General features: G+C 39.1%; 2 protein-coding genes across 3 annotated transcripts in view; both read right to left on the bottom strand.

Annotated features, from left to right (window-relative positions):
* The window catches only part of tex264a (testis expressed 264, ER-phagy receptor a), a 59,583-nt gene extending 53,285 nt beyond the window's left edge, over nt 1-6,298 (bottom strand). Inside the window, exon 1 of the mRNA XM_077529850.1 lies at nt 5,779-6,298. Within this exon, the coding sequence (XP_077385976.1) occupies nt 5,779-6,036 (258 nt within the window). The 5' untranslated portion in view covers nt 6,037-6,298. The remainder of the gene's footprint in view (nt 1-5,778) is intronic.
* Nucleotides 6,299-7,051: 753 nt separating this feature from the next.
* On the bottom strand, nt 7,052-26,758 carry fancd2 (FA complementation group D2). 2 transcript variants are annotated; one of them, XM_077530532.1, is made up of 44 exons: nt 26,655-26,758; nt 26,425-26,488; nt 23,848-23,982; nt 23,697-23,764; nt 22,350-22,456; nt 22,216-22,276; nt 22,079-22,131; nt 21,920-21,998; nt 21,692-21,816; nt 21,542-21,629; nt 20,626-20,730; nt 20,215-20,309; nt 20,016-20,127; nt 19,889-19,924; nt 19,088-19,234; nt 18,882-19,016; nt 18,670-18,801; nt 18,330-18,434; nt 18,072-18,181; nt 17,935-17,989; nt 17,711-17,830; nt 17,279-17,352; nt 17,047-17,190; nt 16,859-16,953; nt 16,673-16,788; nt 15,429-15,537; nt 15,256-15,354; nt 15,060-15,154; nt 14,570-14,728; nt 14,372-14,488; nt 13,302-13,430; nt 13,107-13,225; nt 12,866-12,976; nt 12,542-12,669; nt 12,348-12,447; nt 11,177-11,299; nt 10,996-11,089; nt 10,670-10,741; nt 10,518-10,556; nt 10,357-10,431; nt 10,187-10,261; nt 8,355-8,501; nt 8,190-8,276; nt 7,052-7,361 (listed from the first exon to the last, which is right to left on the bottom strand). In XM_077530532.1, exons 2-44 carry the CDS (start codon nt 26,486-26,488, stop codon nt 7,272-7,274), a joined length of 4,329 nt encoding a protein of 1,442 aa, XP_077386658.1. In that variant the 5' UTR covers nt 26,655-26,758; the 3' UTR covers nt 7,052-7,271. The 2 variants fall into 2 exon arrangements, with proteins under 2 accessions (XP_077386658.1, XP_077386659.1); XM_077530533.1 differs by lacking the exons at nt 21,920-21,998; nt 22,079-22,131; nt 22,216-22,276; ... (3 more) ...; nt 26,425-26,488; nt 26,655-26,758 and having other exon boundaries at nt 21,542-21,616; nt 21,692-21,759.
* Nucleotides 26,759-26,812: the final 54 nt, after the last annotated feature.

Genomic DNA, 26,812 nt, shown 5'->3' with positions numbered 1-26,812 from the left:
CAGATACTCTTTGATCGTAAACGATAACATCAAATGTGGCTGATCTACGCTCGTTTGGTGCATCTGTAGGCCGGCAAATGACCCCTAGGCGGCACCCGGGCTAAACTGCTGAATCCCTCTGGCTTGTGCTTGCAATTACAAGCACATCTGCAAACAGTCACAAGCATGGATGCTCATAACAAATCAAAACAGTTCAAGGGGGAGCAAACGAGATGTTGTGCTAATTGGCCAGTGCTGACTCAAAGACCTAAACAACGCAAGATGAGAAGGTCAGCTACACCGCAGACAGTTTAAACCACACAAAGTTGCCAACTTGCCACGCTCGTCAAATGAGAAAACTATACAGAAAGTCAATATCAAAGTTACTTAATAGTTGTAATCTATACTGCAATACTACAGACCAAACAATTGTCATGTGTTTTCTATAGCACTTAGCTGGAGAAAATCCTAACTGGCTTTTTGTAGGAGAGCTGGGGTACACCCTGGACAAGTCACCAGTCAATGGCAGAGTATATACACACGTGGACAAAATTGTTGCTACATGTCCTGTGGCTCGTACATTTCTGAATAAAATGTGCAACTGTCGTCATGGAAACAACAAGCTGCTTGGAGATGGTCTTATAGCGTTTACCATTAACGTTATTGTCTATATTTTTATTTCTAATCTTCTAAGACAACTCTCTCCTTCACTTGCTCTGGTTAATGTTTACTCGGTACACACCATGTCACCAAATAGCACTGTGACTACTTGCCACACTATAAAAGGCAGACTGACTGATTACTAGGGATGTAACGATATCCAAACATCACGATACGATATTATCACGATATGAAGCTCACGATGCGATAATTATCGCGATTATTGTGGGGATGTTGGCGATATTTAAAAAAGGTCACAATATTTAAAAAAAAAAGAAAAAAAAAAGAGCTCATACGGAAAAAAAAAAACGCACAATATTGTGCTTTACATAACAGCAATGCAGAGAAACCACCTACAATCTCTAATAACACTTAATATTGAGGCACTAATGCACGCACACATATTGACTCGGTTCACAAGCATATTACGTACCCCTTTATCTGACAATTAGTGTAGATTTGAACTTAACATAGAAGGGCAAAACATGCCTTATGAAAATTAAATTGCACTAAAAAACTAGCCACCAGAGGGTGCTAGAACTGCACAAATGGAACTCAACCTGACTCTTTTTTTTTTAATAGATGTGTTGCTTTTAAATATAGTGAACAACAACGACGACGATATTGTGGCAGTTTTAATATCATGATATCACGATATTGCCCTTATCAGTTACATCCCTACTGATTACAAATTTGAACACACTTGTAATTCTAATTAGACATCATAGATTATCAAATTATCTATTTTTTTCCGTTTTGTCAAGGCCAGTTTAATAAGTCTTTTTTTTTTTTTTTTTTTTTTTTTTTTTTTTTTATAATTCAGTTGAACCATAATTCAAAAGCAATGTCTGATTTTTGGTGGTTAATTATCATATTTTCCTTTTATTATTAGTTCTGTCAAATTCAAGTTATTTCTTTCATTAACAGAGGCAGGGGGAACCAACAATTTTGAGGTATCCATATTTGAGACAACTGAGATCTTTATCAACTTAGAATTAACATGCATGTTTTTGAAACGTTGGCGGAAATGGGGACAACCCACGCAAACACAAGGAAAACATGCAAACACCACAGAGGAAGGCTGGAGCTGAGATTAAACCGCCAAACCTCAGAAATGTGTGCCAGACATGCTTACTATTAGACCACTGTAATGTCTATGCTGCATTTTATTTCTGTAGTTGATTACATTTAAAAATCATGATTAATGATGATAAACACCAGAAATTGATCTTCACACATATAAGTGCTTCCACACAACTCAAAGCCTGTGATAATACTGCTATCTAGTGGTCATATGTAAGATTACATCAGCATAGAAGGGGTAAATGCTCAGTTATATTATTTTAGGTTCCTTTTTTTTCTTTGCTATTAGGCAACTAATGCCCTCATTAAGCTCCCACAGAAAACTAAGTCAATTCCTAGCAGCCTGTGAATGGTGCAAAACCAAAACTTACAATTCATATCATTAGGTAACTTTTATTGTGTGTGGCCACTGGCCAGTAAATAGATTTTGCAAAAGGGTAGACGGAATAAAACCACGATGGGAAAATAGTCATGTTGTAAGTGAATGTGTATGTAACATTACAATCCAAATTAGTATAACTTTAATAAAATAAAAAATAAATAAAAATAAAGGACAAGAGCAACAAGACTGTGATTTGTTTATCCAATTCCCCTAGAAGTCAGCTGTGTGCACCCCCCCCATTTAGAAATGAACCCGGTCGGGAGCGGGTCATGGAATACTGTTGCCGTGGCGGCGCGTATAATCACATAACAGCATCCTTGTGATCCCCTCCAGAGTATCCAACAATGGTGACGCCAGCAGAAATGTTCGAAAAAAGCTCCGAGCTGTGGCCACAACTTTCCCTAAGTTTGACTCACACGCTCAACCTTTCCAATGACACACTGACTGGGAAGCTGAGCGCAAAGTTTCCCCCTGTGAGCAACTTTTAGACGAATTAGCTTGGACTGAAAGTACGCTAACACATCAAACTTCAATTCTCCCTTTTTTGTTTTGTTTTGTTTTTGTTTTGTTTTGTTTATAGCTAAATACTGGTTAGTCAAAAATGTTCAGATTCAAATTTTGAGTTGAGCTTCCTTCTTACATTCCATAAGCACACTTCTTTGGTAACGTAAAGACTCTAAATTGTCCATAGGTGTGAATGTGAGTGCGAACAGCTGTTTGTCGGTATGTGCCTCGCCGTGATTGGCTGACAACCGCTCCAGGAAGTGCCCCTACTCTCGCTTACAAGTCAGCTGTGATAGGCTCCAGCTGGCGAATAAAAAGGATGGATAGATAGATAGACTAGGTCACAATGCTCCTGAGATTAAAAATGTTTGTTTTGGAACACAGTTGGCCAACACAACATATAATCACAACAGCGTATCACTGTGATTATTGATGTCGAAATACAACATACAGCAACTTAATATTGTGTTATGTTTGACCATGTTGCATAACTCGTCATGAGTGTGTTAATGTATTACTTCCATATCAGTTGAGAAGGAATTTCCAGCCGACAAACGGCCAACATGACCATATGTTGCGGATGGCATACAATGTTTAATGACTTTATTAGCCTCATAAAAGACATGTGATCAATCCAGCATGTTGTGCTTCAATTCAGACTACAGCACTTCAATAAGTGAGTCCTTGATGTTTTGATGATTTAGCGTAATATTTAAAAAGTAAAATAGCATTCTACAATAGCGTACTTTATAAAAACAAACAGTAACGACATGGGGACCAGGCCAGCCTGCAAATACCAAAAACCTGCCTATAATTAGACGCCTATTAGAAATGTGCAGATTTTTTTTTCATCCAATAAAAAAAAATGAACATGCGGGGATACACTGCCAAAAAGGTATTTTTAACAACAACAAAAAAGTACAGGATTGGCAAATAGATGAATCCGCAGGTACCTAAGTTGAAGCGGTCCACTGCAAATAAATTGTAAAGAATTGTAAAGAAAACTGAACAGACTGTCATAAGGCAAATCTATATTGTTTTAAATAGAAAATGTGTCATTATCTTTGTTTTATGTTCAGTTTGACAGTAAAATTAAACTGTGAGTGGTAATAACGTCTATTTTGAAGAATTGTTCATTTGCTGCCAAATTGCAGCTGGTTGTGAAGTGAGCTCAATTAACTCATTCAAACCCAAAAACGTTTAAATACGTTTTTAACACTTTGTCCTAAACTCCCAAAAACCTATTTATACGTTTTTTATGTTTTTTTTTATTTTTTATTTTTTATTTTTATGTTAGAACATAATGATGGCGCTTCTAACCTGAAGGGGTCACTTAAAGCAATGGTAGTTATTACCAAAAAACGGCCAGCAGGTGCCAGCAGAGTATAAGAGATCATCCAGGGCCATGTCCAACAAACTCTTTTTCCCAGTGTTTTCAACAGGTTTGTAAATGATGATGAAACTTAGCAAAATTCTAATGCTAATTGCTACAAAACTGAAATATCTTTCTTTTGGTAGGTTCCATGTCTTTATAGTAATAGAACACAATATTCTACGGGCCTTGCGAAATCAGTGAAAATCCAGTAAGCGCTTCAGTGAAAATGGCAGGGAGTGAATTAGTTAAGAATTTGACATTTTAATCAAAATTTTTTGTTTCTCTTATATAATACAATAAATGTGAGAAACGTATAATTGTGATGATTACAGCCATTTCCCTGCACCCTTTTTCTTGGAAAATCATTCAGATAATTATCAAACCATGACGGCATAATTTGCTGCAGACATTAATTTTCACCAGGACACGTGTCTGGGGGGGGGGGGAGACCCCCAACCCCCAAAAAATTTTGAGTAATGTTGAGACTTGAGAAAAAAAAAAAAACAAAGTGATTCATTTGTCAGCAGAATAATAATAAACAACAATTCCAAGAAGACCCTCACAATCTCATTTCTCCATACTGGTGTTTTAACCATTACAGCGGCTGTGGCATAAACTTTACATTTTGTGGTGGCCTCATACATTTTGTTAAGTACTAAATGCTCTCAAGTGTAACCGCTGCTCCCATCCGGGTGCGTGTTATTTACCTCTGTTTGGACTGCTACGAGTCAAGTGTGCGTTTCCTGTCTGACAGCTCTCTTGCAGTGGAAAGATTCTGTTTGCATCTTTGCAACATTTGAGTCAAAGTGAGGCAGCCCGCAGCCAGCATATGAGGGTGGAAAATATCAACAGTGCAACGTGGCATTTAACAGCTGACCGGTTTCATCATCCAGGCTGCTTTTCTCAAAAACGATTTGCCTTTATGGTTAATCCCTCAAGGGCAAACTTTTCTTTTATAAGAGGAAGTTAATTAGCATCCAATCATCAAGTGATAAAACCATAGAACTTTTGCTAATTACATAGTTACAAAGGTTCACTTATTGAAAAAAGGAATAGACTAAAATAGGACGGAACTTTGACCATGAAGTTCTGAATACAATGGGTTGTCGGTTTGCGACATTTTGGCATACGTACTGATTTTGCTTTGTTTGTTTTGTATGTATGGCCTAGAAGTGTTTTCTACACACATATTTACTGACATTATGAGATTTATAGTTCACAAACAACTTTCAATTACTTGGTTTGGGCAACAGCACAGGAACATCATCATGCAGTACTACTTAATCTTTTTTTTTTTTTTTAATGGTAATGGCCTAGTGGTATTTTTCATACAGATATTTACAGTAATTAGGACTATGATTTGGTCGTCTGCTGATGTTTTGTTGCACATTTCCTGTACTCCATTCTGGATAACTGGTAGTCCATCAACAGTTTTCTGTTTCTAGTAGTAGTACTACTTTTATTCTTTTATATATTGTATATTTGCTTACTCATTGACTGTCATGACATTCTTGTGCTCCGCCTTCTTGGGCAGAAAATGAGATCACGTTCTTATTAAGTTTTAATTTATGGGTAAATAAAGGGTTTTGACTGATTGATTATCAGACTATTCGATTAATCGTTAGTATAACGTAAATATAATATTGAGGTAGTGGGGGGCGTGGCATAATGGTACGGCCCCTGTCTGGCTTTGAGCCAAGAAAAATCCTGCCAAAGATGCTCTTTTATCATGAAAGAAAGTGCTGTGGTGTTATGTCATCATCGCACAAACACAAACACAAACACACCCACGCACCTGCTCGGGGTCATCATAGTAGACACCGATGATCCTCTGCTTCGGTCCAATGCTGCACGCTTCTGTGCAGGCTGCCCCGCAGTCTTTGTAGGCTCCCTCTTTGAATTTATAAGCAAATGTAACATTTCTAATCGGGGGTGGTCCCGTCTTGACGTCCACGTCCGCCAGGAGGCCCGAGTAGATCAGGTAGCCCCCCATGGTGGCCAGCAAGCACAACAGCAAGATGCCGATGAGGAGCAGCAGAAATAACTCAGACATGTCGTCGGTAAAGCAGCACCGGCGCTGACTGCAGGTTGTTTGATTGGGGAAATCTGTCGAGACTCAAATGTCCTCTTCCGGTTTCGACACGGCGAATGTGGCCCAGCAGGTTCATGCGACAGCTACAAGGGCGAGCGAGGGGGAGAAGAGGTGTTAAATTTGGTAGTCCGGTTGGAAATGCCGTTCAGAGACTCAGAAAAAGACACTTTGTTTACGGTGGTTTTCCCGAACAGTTGGATAAGCTTCCTGGATAGACCACCCACCTCAATTTCGAAGGGGGGGTGGTCAGACAGACACCTTTTCTTAAAGAACGACATCACTATTCATCAAAAGCAAACGTTATTAGTATGTTAACACTACAAAACAAGCTGCTATTCGTTTGTATTGTGATATAAATTTGGTGAGTAATGTATACATATTTACCGCAAGCTACCCCGTGAATGTGTAGTGGTTCAGTCCAAAGCTGACAGCTATAGAGCTCATTAGCATGAAACTGTGGCATCTGCACTTTCTTCTAAACTCATTCGCCCACGTGTCATGCATTTTTTTTTTTTAAGATTCAAACGTATACTTCTGATTAAATAAATATGAAGCACCCAAGAGGGAAACTTAGGAATTTCTTACTTTACGTTTTAAACAAAGTTTTAAGTGTTGTCATGTGACGTATCGTCTTAAAAAACGTAATATTTTGCAATGATATTTTTGCAGGTTTTTTTTTTTTTTTTTATTATTGTTGCTTTTACAATACTCGTGGTCTTTTTTTTTTTGTCTACTTGCGCATTGTCATTGCCTATTATGGCATGCTTTGTGGCAAATTTGCACTTTTTCCAAATGTCAATAAAAACGGATTGCAATCGCCTGCACCTATTTATGGGATTTGGAAGAAGCAAAGATATCAGTGTTAACGTTAGTCCATGTAGTTATGCATTCTACAAACTCAACTGTTTTGTGTCAGAAGCATCACAATGTCAGTCAATGTGCATATGTGGATAAGGATACAATGAATCACAATAGAAACAAGTAACATTTTAATTTTGGGGAAAAACAAATACATTTTTTTTTTAAAACAACATAAAAATATCATTGTGAACAAACAGTATTATTGAGAAGTTTGACTGTAAACAGTATAACTATGAACATATTTATTGACAGTTTCAGCTGGATAGGCTCCAGCTCACCTGTGACCCCCACACATATGTCTGTTGGAAAAAGTGCTGAAAAGATTTGTTGAAGTATCAGTATGTTTCAGAGTCATCTGTTTGATTCTGATCATCATTCTCCTCTCTGTTGCTCTTCCTTTTCGTCTCGGCGTCACTGTCCTGCTCCTAAGGGAAACACACAACTGACATTCTGAACCTCTTTGCATAACGCTGTGTTCATGTAAATTGTTATAAACGGCAGATAAGAGTCTGGGAACTGACAAAATACCATTCACTTGCTTAGAGGACGGCGTAATAAATAACCCTGATATCTTATCAGGCACATTAGCCTCTTTTACTTGCAGCAGCCTGCTTTGGCAAGACTTTCTCAGCAATAGCTGGAGGCTCTATTATGTAGTCCGACTTCACTCCAGCCAAACTTTTAAGCTACACGCTGCTTACTCGGCACCCTTGTTTGCATGGCGACCTCGTTTGTTCAAGTGGTCCATTCAGCCGACTACATTATGTGCCTTGAATTCTTAAAAACATCAAACTGCTGTTGTGAAACACACCGTAATAATCCACATTGAAAACATTACTAATGCCTTCAGTTGTAAACAATCAGTTCAAGTCAGGTCAACACTGATGTAGTATAATCAAGCACAATTGGGTTGGTTTAATTAGTGCCAGTATTACATGCTGGACCTGAAAATTGATCAGCAAATCAAGAAATTATTTGTCAAGATTGTAATTAAGACTGAAGTTTTCATAATTTGATGATTGAATTATTATTATTTTTTTAAGTGGTGTTGGATCCAAAATGGCAAGAAAAACTGAAAGATGTAATTCTAGAGATCTAAATAAAAATAAATTTACATTTAATATTTTATTTTCAAATGTAAAATTGTCTTATACATAATTTAGTAATTTCAGACTGAAGACAACAAATAAAAAGGCACTTAAACTCAAAATTTGTTCAGCCCATCCCTTCAAGTTGAAAGTGTTCATAAATACCTCATCCTCCGATTGGCCCTGTGGAGCCACTTGTTCTTCCTCTTCCTCCTCACTTTCTTGTGACCTTTGAGAAAGAATTTCTTCACCCTGTAGCATACAGGTGCACATTAACATCTCATTATCAGATCAGTCCACCGAGTCAATACAGGTCAGATGATGCTGAACCTTCAGATTGCGATTCTTGAGGTTTCCCATCCAAAAGGCCCCCTGACAATTGTTGAGCGTGAGCATGGCCTTCACTCTGTAGACAAACAGCTCAAGACTCTTCTTCAAGGCCGGAACGTGGTTGGTCAAACTTGTGTCCTGGTGGATCTGAGTATTGTGGAATATGCCAAGGTAAGGTTTTGCTCGTTAGATCTTTCAATATAGACTGTCTGGCCCAAAGAGGTGTGGGGGATGAAGCAAATGGAACAAAGAAATTAGGTTGGCAAATTCTCACTTCTTAACTAGAAAAGCTGTTCCTCCTATTCAGGAATTGAAAGTATTAAACTAGTGAGATTGTTGTAACAACTAAAATTGGATCAATAACTCTGCAATGCATAATTAATTCCGGAAGGATTATAGTGTAAAATCATCTTTCAGCAAGAAATGTGATTTTGGAAAAAAATAACCAACTGTGACATGATGAGCATTTGGTTGCAGAGACATTGGTTATGAAAATAAGATTCATCACAGAGAGGTTGGTGATGTGATCCTGTGGGAGCAGTACTCACTCCCATGTGGTCACCAATTAAGTTGTTTTCTCCCCTGATGGCACAGTCATATGCTAAGTGCACAAAGTCACGATTCATTGGGCTCAAACAGCAAAAAGTGGTTCACAGAGCATGAGGCATCCTCTTCATACACTGATTGACCACTAGAGTCCACACGGTAACCCCTGGACTACGGAATACGTGGGCAGATTGGGTGCAGTGAACGGTAAATGCAGGATCAAGTAAAAGGTGGCTTAATTCAATATTCAAGGACACGGTACGGATGTAAATGACAATCAATAGAGAAGAATGGTTTTGTATGAAACGTTTAATCTAGCTCTCTATATAGGTACCCCGTCAAGCTATATATCATTGTAAAATAGTATTAACTCATTGTCTCCCAGCCATTTTCATTGAAGAAATCGCCTTTTGACAGATTTTGCAAGACCCACAGAACATTGTGTTCTATTGCTATAAAAACATGGAACCTACAAAAAGAAAGATTAGAGTCTCTTCTTTTGTCAGGAAAAAAAGTACATTTGTATCCATTTCCATTTTGCTGCCATTAGCATTAGAATATAGCTAGGATTCATTATTATTCACATTCCTGGCTAAAACGCTGACAAACAGAGCTTGTTGCAACATGGCCCTGGCTGATCTCTTATACTCTGCTGCTGGCTGTGTTTTTAAATTACTATTGCTTTAAGCCACCTCTTCATGTCAGAAGCTGCATCAAAGTCTTCTGTATGCTCTAGCATAAAAATAAAAAACGTGTAAACACGTCATTGGGAAGTGAATGACATCTATCAAAAACGTTTTTACACGTTTTTTGGGCTTGAATGAGTTAAATGTTTTTTCTCCTCACAACTTTAATAACCACGTCATTTTGTAGAAATGTTCTTATTTTCACAAAACATCACGTTGACTACTTTTGAATTTGGCTAGCAGATTTAAAGGGGAACTCGAGTCAAAAATATTCTTTACTGTTTATGTGCAGTTATGTTAATTTTATTCACCATTTTTAAAATTTAGTCTCAGTTTTAGTCCAGTTTCAATCCCGCTTCTTAGTTTTTATCAGTTAGTCAACCTCATCCCGTTTTCATTTAGTCCATTTTTAGTCGACTATAAATCGAGCATTTCAGTCTTTATTTTAGCCCAAGAAAACAATTTTATTGATCTAGTTTTAGTCAACAAAAACTGTCAACGTTTTAGTCCGGACGGTCATTTTATCCCTGTAATTTTTGTTTTTTGTCAGTAAATTCTGTTGTTTTTTTGGTGGCCAGGCAGTGTAACAACATAATGTACCTTGGAGTGTCCACAAATGTGATGGAGCTGGCGGGTGCTGAGCTGGAAGGTCTTCAACAGGTTCTGCACGTCCTCCTAAGAAAGGAGACAACACCAGACACATTCAACACATTTTTTTTATTTTTAATGTTCTCCTACTTAATGTTTATTCGGCGTCATCTCATACACACTTTGTGCCTTTTAAAACTGTAGTCGAGCAGCGGCATCCCCAACTTCAGGAATGACTCCAAGAAAAGACGTCCATACTAGCCATGAAGAAAATAAAAGGTTTATATATTCAAGATCTCCTTTAGAACATTCAACTATAACTCAGCATGAGGCTCAAACTCACCTTAAGGCACACGTTAAGGACAGGCCTCGAGTCAAACACCTGTTTGACAGGGTTAGAGACCAAAATATGTAAATGAACGAATGGACAAAGGATAAAGTAAAATAAAAGTAACAAATAGAGACGAGCCAGCAGAAGGCAAACATTGGACACACCTTGACAAGGTTGACCAGGATGTGAAAGTCCCGGACTGCCAGGTTCCATGTCAGCAGCTTCTCGCTCTGGGCCTGAAGAGGACATGCATAAGTGATTAGATATACCTATGCAGTTAGTATGAGTATCAATATTTGTGACTTTACAAATAGTCATTTTTGATTGGCACTGTCCGAAAGGTATTGATTAACTACTCAGGTAATTATAGTGATCAGTGTGCGACTATTTTTGGAAAGGCAGAATGTTAGCTACAGCTCGATATGGTGTATTTAATGTGGCTGGCGACTGCACAAGGATATGTTGTTTAGTGCGACATCTAGTGGCAGACCTCGCTGTTGTCACTGATTTTGCCAGGCGGAATCTTCCGGACCGATTTTTCCAGCTCTGCCATCAAAACTTTATAGAAGACCAGGAATGTCTGCCTTTGGGACGAGAGTGGAAAATGCAACCTCACATAAATCATAGAGGATTGACTGCGATGACGACGACGATGATGATGACTTATTTACCTGCTGAGCGTCGGCCAGGAGGCGGAGCTCTCATCTTTCGAGGCGTTGATGATCTGAGAGAAACCTCCGTTAGCTATTTCTTCCACCGCCTTTAGAACATCGTCCACATGTTCCAGGTAAATACTGCGGAAAGAAGAACATGGGTTAAGACTGGCTTCAATGAACATTTACTCAGAAGCTAAACTAAGATCATAGCTTGTATAGCTGAACTGATACACCAAAACAGTTTTCTCTATTATCTGATTACAATTGCCACCTTTCAGAGACATAAAATTAAGATCAATCTAATAATGACACCCAATACAACAACAGCTGTATGAAAAATTCCATCTTCACAAAGATGGAAAGACTTTCCCTTAAAGGGATACTTGACTCATTGAGCCATTTTTAGCAGTAAAAAAATTCATATTTTTTCCAGAATGAATGTGATAATATCTTCACTATTTGTCATTGACAATTTATACATTTAACTCATTCACTCCCTGCCATTCCCTGCTCCCGGCTGTTTTACTGGATTTTGACTGATTTTGCAAGGCCCACAAAATATTGTGTTCTATTAGTATAAAAACATGGAAAGTATATTTCTATCCGTTTCCGTTTTGCAGCAATTAGCATTAGAATAAAGCTAAGTTAAATTATTATTCACAAATCTGTTTAAAACTGTGGGGAAAATGTGGACCTGGTTGCTCTCTTATACTCTGCTTCCACCTGTTGGCCGTTTTTATAATAACTACCATTGCTTCAACCATTCTCATCAGTTCAGAGGCTGCATCAAAGCCGTCTGTATGGTCTAGCATAAAAAAAATAAAATAAAAAATAAAAAAAACGAACATAAAATATGTATAAATACGTCTTTGGGAGCATGGTAACATTTAAACATATTGATACATTTTTGGGAGCAAATTAGTTAAAAACTCATTTTTCCACTTCCTGTTGAGGAAGTAGGTAACGACCAATCATAGCTCGGTTTGCTGATCAAACCCAGAAAACAGGTGAGCCATGATTGGTCGTTACTTACTTCCTCAGCACAGGTGATGTCATCTTCAGTCAACAAGTGGAAAAAGGTATTAATGTATTGATTGTACAAGAAAAATAATGAAGTTATCAAAGTCATTCTGGACAAAATATGAACTTTCTTTATGGTGTTTCTGATAATGTTAAGTTGACCTACCTAAGGAGCGTGTGAAGCGCTTCATTGAATTTGGTCCCTCGTTGCTTTTCACCACTGACTGTCACCCATGATTGGCTCAGGAAGGCCCGTGCAAGAGAAGCTAAGTGGACAAAATACACAACTAGCCAATCATCATGGAATTCTGCTTGATAGTAAAGGAGGTGATTGAATTGCTAGAAGCATGTAAAACCGACCAGTCTGCTCCCTATAAGAAGCAGCGTTTCCTTTCTCGGAAACAGTGGACAAAAGCTGAGAGAGGCACAGAGCTGAGCTGAGATTTGGAATGGTGCTGCGGAAGTTCAGCAGGTATTCAAAGCTGTGTCTGAGAACAACAACAAAAAAAAGATTAGCATTTCAATATGTATTTAATGTAAATTAAAAATCACTGTATAATGACATTTTTAGTTCTGATTCACAAAAACACTCATAAGACAACAGTTTTTTTTTTATTCAAATACTCCAGAAATTGGAAGCACTAATATGAGCAACAACATTAATTTGTAAGCCTTCTTACTCACTTAACAAGCAGTTCCAGGCTCAACTCGGCTCCTCCATCTTTTAGTCGACCCGCCAAAACTCCCAAAGCTTTCTTCAGTAAGCTCCGATGGTCGGGCTGGCTGAATCCAGACCTGTCATTAGAATGAGCAACACACATCGAGAGTGACTTATCTAATGCAGCCCTGAAGCAGGAGGGAAAAAAACAAAAAAAAACAAAATAACAAAACAAAACGCTGATCCCTCGTGTGAATTACTGCTCACCAGCTAAAGATGGTGTTGAACACTTGCAGGAGAAGCTGGCAGCACGAAGATATTAACTGGTGCTCCTGAGCATCTGTGGTGGGGCCGTCCACAACACCGTCATTGTCAGAGAGCAATGTCTAAAAGACGCGACAGAACAGGGCAGACAAGAGTTGAAATAATATCCATTTTTAATCCCAGTCTCTTCTTTTCTACCTGAAAATAGTTGTGACAGTTCTCCAAGTGAGAGCAGAGGGCAGGCAGCATCTGGACACAGAAGGACGCTACATCCTTGGGGCTCTTCTGCTGCAGGTGAGAGAAGCCGATGCTCTTGTCGGCCCTCACCTATCACCATGTAATTGACAATCAATAGAGAAGAATAGCTTTGTGTGAAAGTCTAATCTAGCTGTCTATATAGGTACCAGTCCAGTATATATATCACTGTAAAATAGTATTAAACGTTTTTTCACATAACTTTAATAACCACGTCATTTTGTCTTATTTTCACAGATTTAAAGAGAAACTCAAGTCAAAAATATTCTTTACTATTTATTTGCAGTGCTATATTCTCTGGTAAATTGATGTGATTAGGTAGTCCAGGTGTATTTAAAGAGACAGTAACATGAAAAATCAATTTTTTTTTTGAGCTTTTAGCCGTGTAAAATGCTAATTCTTAACCAAAAACATGATGGAAGTTGTGTTTTTCTCCAGTCGCCCCTCTATGAGAAATTCTAGGTCATTTTGCTCTCCAAGCAGCAGCCCCTCCCAACCTGAGCAAACGAGGTGTTGGTACTCTGTGACGTCCTAAGGTGCGGACCCACCCCCGCACCACCTCTGCGGACTAAACGCATGCCCACTTTCTCTGAGACTTCCATGGGACAGTGACAAAAGTAGACTTTTGTCAATAAACATTCTGTCCAAATGAATTCAAAGCAGTCAATTGGATTGCAATGACAATTGGCTGTCTTAAAATCCCACGGTTCTGGATGACACTTGTGTAAACTACAAGTAAAACTTCTGCACTTTTGAACCTAACTGAATGAATAATATATTGGTAGTGTGCTAGCTCTGTAAGCAGCAAGTCCCCGGTTCGAGACCATCTCAGGTTTTGTTTTTTTCCCCCCTCCTTCTTTCCTTTCTCCTCCCCTCCTCCTCCACGGTTTCTTGCAGCAAGAACTTGTTTTGCTTCAAATGATTATTGAAGAATTGATGGCTTGCTGGAAATACCCTTTAATGCTGTGACCTGTGGAGTCTACTTGCGTGCTGTTGTTCTGACAGCTACGCACCTTGAGAAAAGGCACTCTTTTGGCCAGGGCGGCCGTCAGACGAAACTCCAGTTTGCGAAGCATATCTTCCAACAGGAAAACCAGCTCTGCCGGGCCCAACAGAACCTCCTTGTTCTCCTAAAGGAGATTCAAAACACACTGTGTGCTACATACATGCGTTTTGGATTTAAATTTGGGGTCCCACTGGAAAGGTCTCACCTTGGCGCCAACATCAGAGTCCAGCGTTAAGCGGGCTCGCAAGCCACATTGCAGCACACTGAGAATCTCCAAATCGAGCTCTCGGAAAAATGGCCTGTAGGATGTCAGGTTGACTCCTTGTCGGGCTTCCTTCTCTTTCTCCCTCTCCTTCTCTGGCTCCTTTAAGAACATGTACAGGCTCATTACTTATAGTGGTCCACAAGTCAAGAGCACAAGAAAAGTATACATTTTTATTTCTAGTGTGTTTACTCAAATTTAGTTACTTTGTAAGCCTACATCTAAAGTCACGTTTTTGTTTTGTTGTTGATTTTGTTTACTGTGATCATCTAAACTCAATGTGCTCACTTCAAATTTGACCAATTTTTGTGTCGCAAGTTTAGGCTGACTTCGCTTCCAACCCATTCATTGACATAAAAGCTAAGGAAGGCAGGATTCAAAAACATCCGCACACTAAGTCAATACTGGAATACAATTTGAATTCATTGTTCACCTGCTGTGTTTCATCTTCTTCCGTCTTGTCCTCCACCGGAGAACTGCCTTGAGAGGAATTCTTCCCAGGCGCCTTCCTCTTCTTTCCAGAAGCATCTTGAAAGCATATTCAAACAGACATCCTAACAGTGCCTTTTCCCCATTTTTTTTAAATAATAGAGCAATAATATAAAATATCTCCAGTGCCGTTTGCTTACCTTTCTTTGTCTTATTCAAAGGAGCAGCGGTGCTGGGTACAATCATGTCTGTGCTCTCTCCATCAAAATTAGCAACAGGGGGAACATAGCCAGGAGTACCTAAAAGCAAGAGTGTCATTTTAAAACTCACTGAGGCCTGTAATGAGAGTCAATACCGTGTATGTGATGCGCACCAGCTAGAGCCCTCTCCAACAGGGTGTGCAGGTAGGTAATGTTCTGCAGACGGGTCATCACTTTCATCTTCATCTCTTTGTCCTTCATCTTACAAAATGCATTTACCACCTGCCAACACACACAACAGCCGGTATGGTGACAGGCTATACGTGTCGACAATTTTGACATCAATGACAGTATATCTGTTAGTTTGAAGATGTTAAAATTAAAGTGGTGGCTATATTTAGTCAATTTAAGACCTATGATTCACTAAATAAGAGCACTAGAGTTGGTGATATAGTCTCTATTATGCCACAATATTGTAAGAATTTTTTTATTATTTTTTTTATTTTTATTTTTTTACACAATGTGCTTTTTGTTTTTGGTCTCTACGCGGCCATATCTCTCAAACCCTGCGTCCAACCGGGGACATACAGGCACCTGCAGATTCGTCTCGAAGAGACCTTTCCAACGGTATCCATCGCTCCACGACATTGTATTCCAGAGATAGAAAATATATACTGTGCTGTATAACAAGTAAATTAAGAAAAAAATACACACTTTTAATGGGGAAAAATGACATAGAACAATAGAAAGTAGTAGTACATAGAAAAAAAACTAATGAATGAAAAAGCATTCATAATAAACTAAAAATCAGACCAAAACAAAAAAAACATATACAATAAATAAAAAAATATATATATACCGTGCTGTATACTGTCATAAATAAATTAAAAATATATACTTTTAATGGAAAAAAATGAATGTAAATGAAAAAAGAACATACCATGAATGAAAAAGAATTTATAATAGAGTAAAAATCATATCAAAACAAAAAAACAAACGAAAAAAATATATATAATTAACAAGATTTTTTATTTTTTTTAATTAACGCAGATTTCCATTATCGCAGGTAGTTTCTGGAACGTAACACCCGCGATAAACGAGAGAACACTATTTGTTATGTACTCTATAAGAGGAAGCATGGTGGACTCATGGCTAGCATGTTTGCCTCCCAGCTCTGCGGTTTGAGATTTAAATTTCGACACTGGCCTTGTTCTCTCTGAGTTTTCTTTTGGCAGTCCAGTTTCCTCCCTGATTCCGAAAACATTCATGTGAGGTTTGTAAGACTTCAAATTGTCCATAAGTGAGAATAAGTATCAATTTTTGTTTTACTATCCCACCTCCTGTTCAAAGTCAGCTGGGATATACAGAATCCAAGTCATCAAATGGATGACCAAGAAACCTTTCCATGTGCAGTTACCTCTCTGAACCAGTTGATGGTGTGAAACAGCAGAGTGCAGATGAACTCCTTCTCCACTTTGGACAGGCTGTCTATTTTTTCTACCACATCCATGTCTGTTAGGATGAGAGGGCAACCTGGAATCACAAAAACATGAGACACATTTAAGAAAGATTTTTAACAAATGCGCCATAATTATTTTCTCACCCAGTAATGCATCAATCTCCTCTAAGTCTCCTTGGTTCTGTTTCTCCTCACAAAAGCGCAGCAGGCGGAAAAATGGGGACAAACAGAGAGAACTCCTGATGATTAAAAAAAAAAAAAAAAAATACGTTTTTAATTCACTGACTGTCAGTAAAATATAAAATCGAGGAGGTGGCATTAAATTATCCAACTTGTTATCCTTCTTATCTCGACTACGCTGCTCCGCCCTGCTGTGCACGTCTTTGGCCAGCAGAGGCATCAAGTTGATGGCAATGCCTCCTTGACTCTCATCCTGATCGAGGTCGTACATGACGCGGGCTGGGAAGGAGAAGGACCTGCGACCATAACCGGATAGCATTAATACAGAAGGCTTAATTGTCAAAAGGCGCAGATGAAGTTGAGTTCCAGTTGCTGATCACTGACCCCGATATTTCTGGACCCAGATCCACCACAAAGTCACCCTGGAAGACATCTAAGACTCTGTTGCAGATCTTTTCCTGCACATGAAGAAACACCACACTGAATAAAGAAATGTAATTGGTTGAATGCAAAGAGACGCTGGCATTATGGCTATTGTGAAGAAAATTATTTTCTCTCTCTGCTTCTGCTTGTTTTAACCAGCAGTACCATCAATCATTGCACTCAGGCATACATGTTCAAATTATTATATTTCCAGATCAAAGATGAGATCATCAACAGAATAATAAAGATGTCACGGCAAAGCACCCATCAAGTTTCTCTGATGTCATCCCAATACAATACTGCTCAGAACTCCGTTTGCATGGTATATTGTGATTGAACTTGCAGCACAAAACACATAATTTCTTGTTTGTAAGATTTAGTAGTCCTCCTTACCTGTACTTGTGGGTCCAGAGTGGATGTTTGAATCAGATTGGCCAGCTCATCACAGTACAAAGCAGCAGTTTCAGGTGAAGTCTCACTACTGGACTGCACCAACTCCAACAGGGCTGACAACTTCAGCAAGAGAAGAAAACACACATTTTGTCCACCAAACTTGAACTGAAATGAATCACTACAAAAACAAATCTGAATGAAACAAAGTATACAGTAACTTGTACCTGTCTGAATGTCTCTGGTGGCAACGATTTGTTCTGAACACCTTCGGCTTTAGGTCTAGTTGTGCATAGAGCGTGATGAGGAAATAAAATGGACGGACCGAATAAAAACACAACTATCAGTGAGGAAAAGTTCTTACGCGATGGCCCCCATGTTGCCTATGATCATGACGCCGCCGATGATCCCGATGCGCTTGTACTTGGGCACGGTGCTGGAGAGTTGTTTGCGGATCACAATGTGCATGTCGTCCTGAAGTGAGGGAGTGAATGGATGTCGACAGAACAATTACTACAAATAGGACTGAACAATTTGGGAAAATAATACAATTGTGATGATAACAATATTGCAGTATTCCCCCCACCCCCACCCCACTTCTGAATGAAATGAAAGAGCACACCTGAATGTGTGAGCCTTGTTGTGATCCAAAAGCTAGCCCGCTCAGCAGATGGAAAAGTCTGCGAATCTGCTGAGGTGCGAGATTGTCCAGGTAGTCCAAAATTCCCTGCAGAAAATATCCTTGTTACGGTAGTTATTCTTATTAAATTGAGTCAATGTAAAATTAGACATGAAAAACAACTGCCATAAAATTAGGTAGCAATTTAATGAGACTCCTTATCAAGGATAATAATATAGGTAATCGGTAATGGGAGGGGCTACTATCTTTGGCAGAAAGCATCTCTGCTTTCCTTTCAACTATATCAGTTTTGCAATGACAGATAAAACGAGCTTCGCCTGACCTTGACAAAAACAGCATACGGTCCCATGTCAGTCGGTTTTTCAGTAACCAGACCGCAGAGCAGCTCCAGGGCCATGTCCACCTCGCCGCCGACACCACTGCAGACATGGGTCACCAGTGAGCCCACAACCTCCTTCAACAGAGGACATGAGGCATATTTCATATTTTTAAAAAGATGACACGTGTATATTTAAACAAAAATGCTGTGCTAACCTGTTGGCAATATGTATCAAAAGCAGTGAAGGAATGCCGATACATGTGCCCGGCAAACGGGACCACGCAGGGGTCTGGCGAGCGCAGCAAACTCTGAGCCAGAGCTAGGATGGATGCAAAATATCCCCGGAGGACCTAAATTCAGGAAAAAGCACACACCAAATAATAAAGAATCATTCCAGTCATGCGTCAATGAATGTACTTACCTGCTTGTTAGCCTTAAAGGTCTTCTGCAGCAACGCTTCGGAGATCAGGCCAGTCCTTACTTTCATCTTCAGCACCTTCTCGGCTCCCCGGCGACTCTGGTTGGCGTTAGTGGAATGGAGGATGAACAGCACCAGAAGATCTATCACCTGGAGTAGCAGCAACAAGATTTTGTAACATAGTGACGCACGACAAATTACACCAAAAAATCCAGAACACATTTCTGGTGGAAGTCTAAACATTGACAGCTTCAATAAATGTTTTCTATAGTTTACAATTTAAAGGTTGTAAATAAAATACAACTTTTGTGTATTGATTTTTTTGTCACAATAAAAAGTGTTATTGTTTTCAGGCTATGGTAAAAGCACAACAATATTTTAAAGAATATTGAAGTGTAGAGCTGGGTCTAAAATAACGAAATATCAATATTGAATCGATATTCCTTTTCATAGCCCAATATCGATTCATAAAACCATGAATCGATACTTTAAATACAGATTCCGCTTAAACAACAATAATCTCAGTTTTGTTTAACACGGTCAGATAATTATTAATTCAACGTTTGTTTTTTTGTTTTTGTTTTTTTTATCGTGGCAGTGTTTTACTATGATATAGTACTGAACAACAAACGACAACCACAAAACTAAAGAGTACTTAACATTTGTTTAAAAAAAAATTCTTCTCTAACAGCATCAATCAAAATTTTGTATTAGGTTGTGCCAGTGTATTTTATTTCTTGGTTTACACGTGTGTCGACAAACGTTAACCGTATCCCATTCATTGACTTTGAAAATGAGATTCACCTTGTGGCCCTCCACTTCTTCCACAGACTCGATTGCCTGTGGAAAAACAGTAAACAAGCGCAGTGCGATTGAAATAGTTGGTTTTGCTTAACTAAAACAGGAAGAACAGTTCTGAACGGTTGTGCACCTTGAGCCAGGCTTCCGAGATGGTTTTCTGGAAGCGCACTGCTGACTTGATGGCATCCACGATCAGTGTAATGACATCCTGGCTGCCAGTGGTTGCTGTAGTCGAGTTGGATCTGATCCACACAAAAGACTTATTGTAATTAGGGTTTAGAAGCATCATGGAGTCATGTATAATATTTGAGCAAGGGGGTGAGTCATACGTTGCTGCTTCTTTGCTCTTACGACGGCTCTGGGATAACACGGGAGGGAGAACACACTGCTCCAGTTCTAGCTTCTGACGGAGCCCACACACCACCTGCCGACAAATGAATTCATTTCACACGATTATACACTCATAGGCCACTTTCACACTTAGATCTGTGCCACACATTCTACAACAGCTGTACAAATGCTCAATTTTTAACAATATAGTAGGAAAGATATTAGATTAATAATGATTTTTTTTCTATGGTTGAAGTTTTGAGTAGTGCACAAAACTGATGATTATTCTCGAATAAAAATGGCGGCATTTGTGATTAGATTGTTTTGGAAAACATTCTGGGGATTTGTCCCCCTTAAAAGAAAAAAACAAAACAAAAAAACACCATGCTGTTTAATGCTCGCACTCTGACCTCATATGCATCAGATGCAGAGATGGAATGCAAAATAAATTTGACCACCACAGGCAGGTCTTCTAGTTGCACGGCAGTCAAGGTGGTCATAACGGCTCCACGAACCTGAAACATTGATACAGATATCTTGATATTTGTGTGGTGACATAAATCATATTTAAGCCAGTTTTAAAGAAAAAAAAATCCCAATGGGGTACTGTACATGCATACCAATATGCTCAAATAATTTGAGTTTATTCATATCCCGTGAACGTTTAACTGGCCTTATCATCATAAACATCAACCACACAGTTAGGGAATAGTTACATATAAAGACATCATAGATGATTCTCATCAAGGCAACATATAATTTAACAATCTAATCCAATATTTATTTAAGAAAAAAAACACAGTGGGAAACACTTAAATATTTATATTATAATAAAGAAGGTTGCCTTATTTTTTACGAGGTACTATCCATCCATCCATCCATTTTCTTGACCGCTTATTCCTCACAAGGGTCGCGGGGGCTGCTGGCGCCTATCTCAGCTGGCGGGGGACACCCTGGACTGGTTGCCAACCAATCGCAGGGCACACAGAGACGAACAAACATCCACACTCACACGCACACCTAGGGACAATTCGGAGCGCCCAATTAACCTGCCATGCATGTCTTTGGAATGTGGGAGGAGACCGGAGTACCCGGAGAAGACCCACGCGGGCACGGGGAGAACATGCAAACTCCACCCAGGAAGGTCCGAGCCTGGACTCGAACCGGAGACCTCAGAACTGGGAAGCGGACGTGCTAACCACTCGACTACCGTGCCGCCCTACGAGGTACTAAAAAATGATAAATTATACACTGATATCGGAAACTTTTTACATTCTCCAACAACAAAAAGAGTGACTATTCACAAACTGCATTTGAGTAAGTTACCTCAGTCAGTAATGAGGTGCTGAGGTTCAAGCTTGACAGAGCATCCAAGATAGCCACAGTCAACTGAGTGTTCTCCTTAAGTAAAGAACTGCAACGTATCAAATATTCAGCAGCTTGTTATGATTCCAGCTGGTAATCGACAGCACATACTTCAGCTCCCTGGCTATATCATTGTGCTGTGAGTCCTCCAGTATCTCCGGCAGGCTGGTGATGATGTCACGTTGGACGTCCACCGGTGCCACTGCCAGCAGCTCCATGAGCTTGGCCGCCAGTTCCTACATTAAACACACACGTGAAGTGCACAATCAGCATCTGTGAGCGCCTAATTAGAACGTTCACAGGGCAAACAATTGAAGCTGTCTTTAAAGAAATGACTACCTTGCTTTCCACCACTCTGTCAAGCCACTTGAACTGGTTGATGATAATGCGCGGAATGCTCAGCCCGGCATCGTCAGCACTACGAGACGGAACAAAGCGCCATTATAATTACATTTACTTCAAGAAATGAATAGCGAGATCAGTAATATTCAGTCTGACCTGTTGAGCATATATTCAGGTAGTTTCTCAAGCAACGTGTTAATGATGTGCGTCTATATCAAGGAGAAGAGCAGACGTCAGTGATGCGTATCCATCCGAAACACATTTTCAGATAATTTTTTTTGGAGCAGTCGTACCTGAAGCATCTCAATGCCAAGCAGCATGCGCAGCAGGCTTTCCTGGAAGGAGCTGACACAGCTGCAAAAACGTACACGTTACATACAGTACATCTGCAGAGTGGCCTTTTTGTGTTGAATTAATTGAAAGTCACCTGGAGTCATCATCAGGAAGTCTTGGAACACAAGGAAGGAGACAATTTCGAAGCCTGTCTACGTCCTCAATATGAGACTCCAGTCCACTGATGAATTCCTGCACAATCTGTGCAATCACATGCCAAATGATGTTTAACTCATTCAAACCCAAAAACGTGTAAATACGTTTTTTTAATACTTTGTCCTTACCTACCAAAAACGTAGCTATACGTTTTTTGTTTTGTTTTTTGTTTTGTTTTGTTTTTGTTTTTTATGATAGAGCACACAGAAGGCTTTGATGCAGCTACTGACCTGAAGCGGTCGCTTAAAGCAATGGTAGTTATTACCAAAGAAAAGCTATTTTTGACAGGTTTGTGAATAAACAAAAAAAAAGAAACTTGGCTATATTCTAATGCTAATTGCTGCAAAACTGAAACTGATACAAATATACATTTTTTTTTACTGATGAAAGAAGAGACTATTCTTTCTTTTGGTAGGTTCCATGTTTTTAAAGCAAAAGAACACAATATTCTGTGGGCCTTACAAAATCAGTCAAAATCCAACTGCTTCAGTAAAAATAGCTGTAAGTGAATAAGTTAATGACAAATGATCAATGCTTTAATGTGTGTTTGTGTGCATGTTAACATATCAATAACAAATAGTATATTTTTCATAATATAGGTTTTTATTATTCTCAAAGTCTGGCTGTTTCTGGGACGTTCCCTCAGGTGCAGCTTGTATATATTAAAATTAGAATTTGGACTGGTGGTACGCAATGTCGCCGTACACTAATAGTGTTGACTTTCTTTTGACTGTTGGCAAATACTTTTGCTGCAAAAGATGATGACGGTAATGAACCAAAAGCATAAAATAAAAATAAAAAAAAAAATGAGAAGAAGAAGAAGCTATTTTAGCATGTGGCTTCCTTATGCCACAACAATGATTCACAGCACGGCACAATAACCAACCAGGATTATATCTTTGACCACAATGCAACGCAGGATTCTAGTTAAGTTAAGCCATTTTAAACTAAAAAGACAATTTGCAAACAATATTAATGGAAGTTATATCCAAAAGGAAGGCCTTTGCTGCTGTCAACATCAGTTGTGTTTGGAAATTCCCTCACTCGGACGCCACTCAGTGTTCCCTTCCCATTAACTTCTAAACACGGCAAACCAATCAGCAGCATGTGCTTAAACCATTTCCATCTGTACTGCCTGATTCACTGGACTTCAGATCTAATTTTTTGGTGGCACTATAAATAACGGAACAGCACATTTGAACAACGCTCTGTGTTTCAGAAAGCTCATTCTGTGAAATAAATTCCCCCGAAAAACGCGACATTCACTGACGCATTGTATACTCACACCAGGGTACCTCGGACTCTTCTGTAGCTTTTGCGTTACCCTTTTTTGAAACACCACCTGATCAACAGCTGAAGAGAGAGCGATACAATAGAGGCACAAACAAATGAATGGTGGGTTACATTTTAACAACCGGAGACATTTTCAAATTTACCAATCTCGTTGGAAGCACTGCCATGAGTCAATGTGACGCCCGCCTCTCGTACAATCTTGCTAAAATCACTTTCAGCTGTCTCTTCTGGCGCAGACACTTTCGACTGGTGACCAGTGGTGCGACTCTTCTTTGCCTCTGTGCGCAAACAAAACAAAATAAATAGGCATATAGTATGGTGGGATATTGACAATACAATTGCTTGTATTACTGATTGAATTAAAGGAACCTTATTTTGCCATTAACTGCTGATGGTAAGCTACCATTGAGGCACGTTAAATCCTAACCTAAGTCTATTAATTAAAAGCACAGTGCCTGCAATTGGCTGGTAACCAGTCTCGGGGATAGTCGTCAACTCACTGATGACCCTAATGAATGGAGGGATTACAGATGGATGCGTATCGTTTTCGTTGTGGGTCCTCAATAAACCAAACCTTTGCTTGAGGAAGAAGGCAATTTGTATTTCAATTGGCTTCAACAGATGTACAGACATGAATGCAGTGCAGACCAGTGTTGCCGGTAACGCGTTACTCAAAAAAGTTGCTTGAGTAACGCGTTACTTTATTCTACAAAGTAGTCTGATTAAAGTTACTGTCCAGAGAATCAATGCGTTACTCCACATTTTCATGAAGAAGGCAAACTATCGCACTGTTGTAACAGCCACAAACAACTACTGCTAACTACGAAGATGAGGCAGAAGTCATTGATCACCACACTGAATTCAGCCATGGTCTGGTCATGAATGGTTTGCACATTCAAAACAAAAGTGATGATACTTTTACTACTAGTTTTATTAACCAACAGGCACACAACACAACAAAAAAAAAAGTGTGCATTATGGACCATAAAAGTGGTAAAAAAAATAATTTATTTCCATCCTCAACTGGTCCGTGAAGCATTATGGGATGAGGTCGTCTCCGCCCTCTCGCCAGGGGGAGTGACGTCAGACAAGTTACGTTTTCAGTAGGGGTGGAACAAAAAAACGATTCGACCGAACCATCGTTCGTCAAGGGGAGCTAAACGACCGTATCGGTTGCGAGTGAGGCTTTATGGTTTTCATAACAATAGCAAGAGTTCTGCGCCGTGCTCTACTTGTTTTGTTTACATTTCAGTAGCATCACCAATCAAGCTACTTCCGTGTTTCCGTGCTCGCGACACGGCGCGCGCGCGCGCAACGAGTGACAACATACAAATGGAGACAGTTAGCAGAAGCCGGTGCCGTACATCTCGGTATTTCCCATGGCTATCGAGTCCTCTCGGTGCACTTGTATGTCCCGGGCCGGCGTTGGTACTGCGCGCGAGCCAAAAAGAATAACTCCCGTGACGATCCAATGCATGGATTCAAACGACACAGGTATGTCCCACAGCCAACACACCAGCTAAGCTAAAAGCACACTGCAAGTATCTCATTTCTCAGTTTGTGGCTCCCTGTCAATGTCTACAACTAGCATGAGCAGCAGATAGGAGAACTGAGACGTGCCCGCGATTACGACAGCCCAAAAAACAAAATATAAACAGTAGTGATTCTGTGGTCATCATCGTGTCTCAGATTAAAAAAACAAAAAAAGATGTCATACATTAACCAAAAATGAAAGTGATGACAAAAGAAAAAACAATTGTTAAATACAAAAATTGTTGATTAAAAAGCGAAATGAACTTTTGGAAATATTTTTGCATATATTAAGTGGTTAAAATGTGTTTGATAGATTTATTGTTCCATAAGGTGGCTTCATATTTCTTTTGGCTGGACGGTAGGTTTATTTCATGTCTTAAATTTATGTTTCTGAAATACTTCACAATGTGCAAATATTCTGTTTAATTGTGTTGGTGTCTGTCTAAAGGTTAAATATTTATATTTAACATTAAATTATCAACCCTTTGTTTTCCTGATCCTTATTTTGAAGAGAAAAAACAAACAAACCAAAAAACAATTATAACTGTCAATAACTACTAATAAATATTTAAACTGATACATGTGTACACACTGGAATAGCGGAACAAACAAACAATAGAGGAATTTAGGGGATTTTCATTTTCAACCTGGATAGATTTTTATTTTTTGTTTTATAAAAAGTATTTACGTTACAAGAAGTCAAGAGAGACTGCCTATTTTGTTTTTCATTAAAAAAAAAACTTTATTTTCATGTTAAAAATGCACTTTCAATAAAGTATTTGGAACTCCGTTTCTACTGCATTATTTTTATGTGAGATGGTGTTATCGGCAGCTGCTGAAAGTAACTAAAAAAGTAACTTTTAATCTGACTTAGTTACTTTTAAAATCAAGTAATCAGTAACGCAATTTAGTTACTTTTAAAACCAAGTAATCAGTAAAGTAACTAAGTTACTTTTTCAAGGTAACTGTGGCAACACTGCTTATGGCACAACACTGCTTTGTGGTGAGAGCCTTTCCCACATCACTGAAAAAAAGGTTGACAACCACCGAGCTATGCCAGAGACATAGTGACAGACAAAACAATTAAAAGATATTGCATTCAGCATTTATACTTTTTGCGACCGTTTTGTTTGCTTATGTGCCCGAAGATTGTTTTAATACAGACCTGTAATATTGTATTAACTTACTAGTAGAAGAAGGGGCGTGTTTCTCTCCATTATTCACAGACGAACTTCGTCTTTTCCGCAACATCTGGTAGACAGAAACACAAAAAGTTTGCTACATACAAGACCAGGCTAATAACGTAGCTAATATGTTATTCCAAACAACTGGTAGCGTGTCATGTCGAACGACAGCAACCGGGTGTCCGTTATAACAACGTCCCGCTTTTGACCTCCCAAATCATAGAAAATACAACCTTGATAAACTGTTTGCCAGGAAACGCTGGTCCTCCACACAGACGACCTTTTCACGGAGACAAACCTTACAAAATATAATTCGCGCCAATGATTACACGTCACCAGTCGGGCTAAGGGACTATCTGCCATTACACCGTGGAAGTGTATACATAAACAC

This window comes from Festucalex cinctus, chromosome 8, assembly GCF_051991245.1.
Source record: "Festucalex cinctus isolate MCC-2025b chromosome 8, RoL_Fcin_1.0, whole genome shotgun sequence".
In the NCBI taxonomy this organism is placed as follows: domain Eukaryota; kingdom Metazoa; phylum Chordata; class Actinopteri; order Syngnathiformes; family Syngnathidae; genus Festucalex; species Festucalex cinctus.
This window is presented reverse-complemented; position numbering and strand designations above follow the sequence as displayed.

Coding starts and splice junctions, on each gene's coding strand:
- fancd2 (XM_077530532.1), bottom strand. CDS start 26,488: ATGTTGCGGAAAAGACGAAGTTCGTCTGTGAATAATGGAGAGAAACAC. Junction 20,731..21,541: donor GCACCTCATTACTGACTGAG/GTAACTTACTCA, acceptor TCAATGTTTCAG/GTTCGTGGAGCCGTTATGAC. Junction 18,802..18,881: donor TTGATACATATTGCCAACAG/GTTAGCACAGCA, acceptor CCTCTGTTGAAG/GAGGTTGTGGGCTCACTGGT.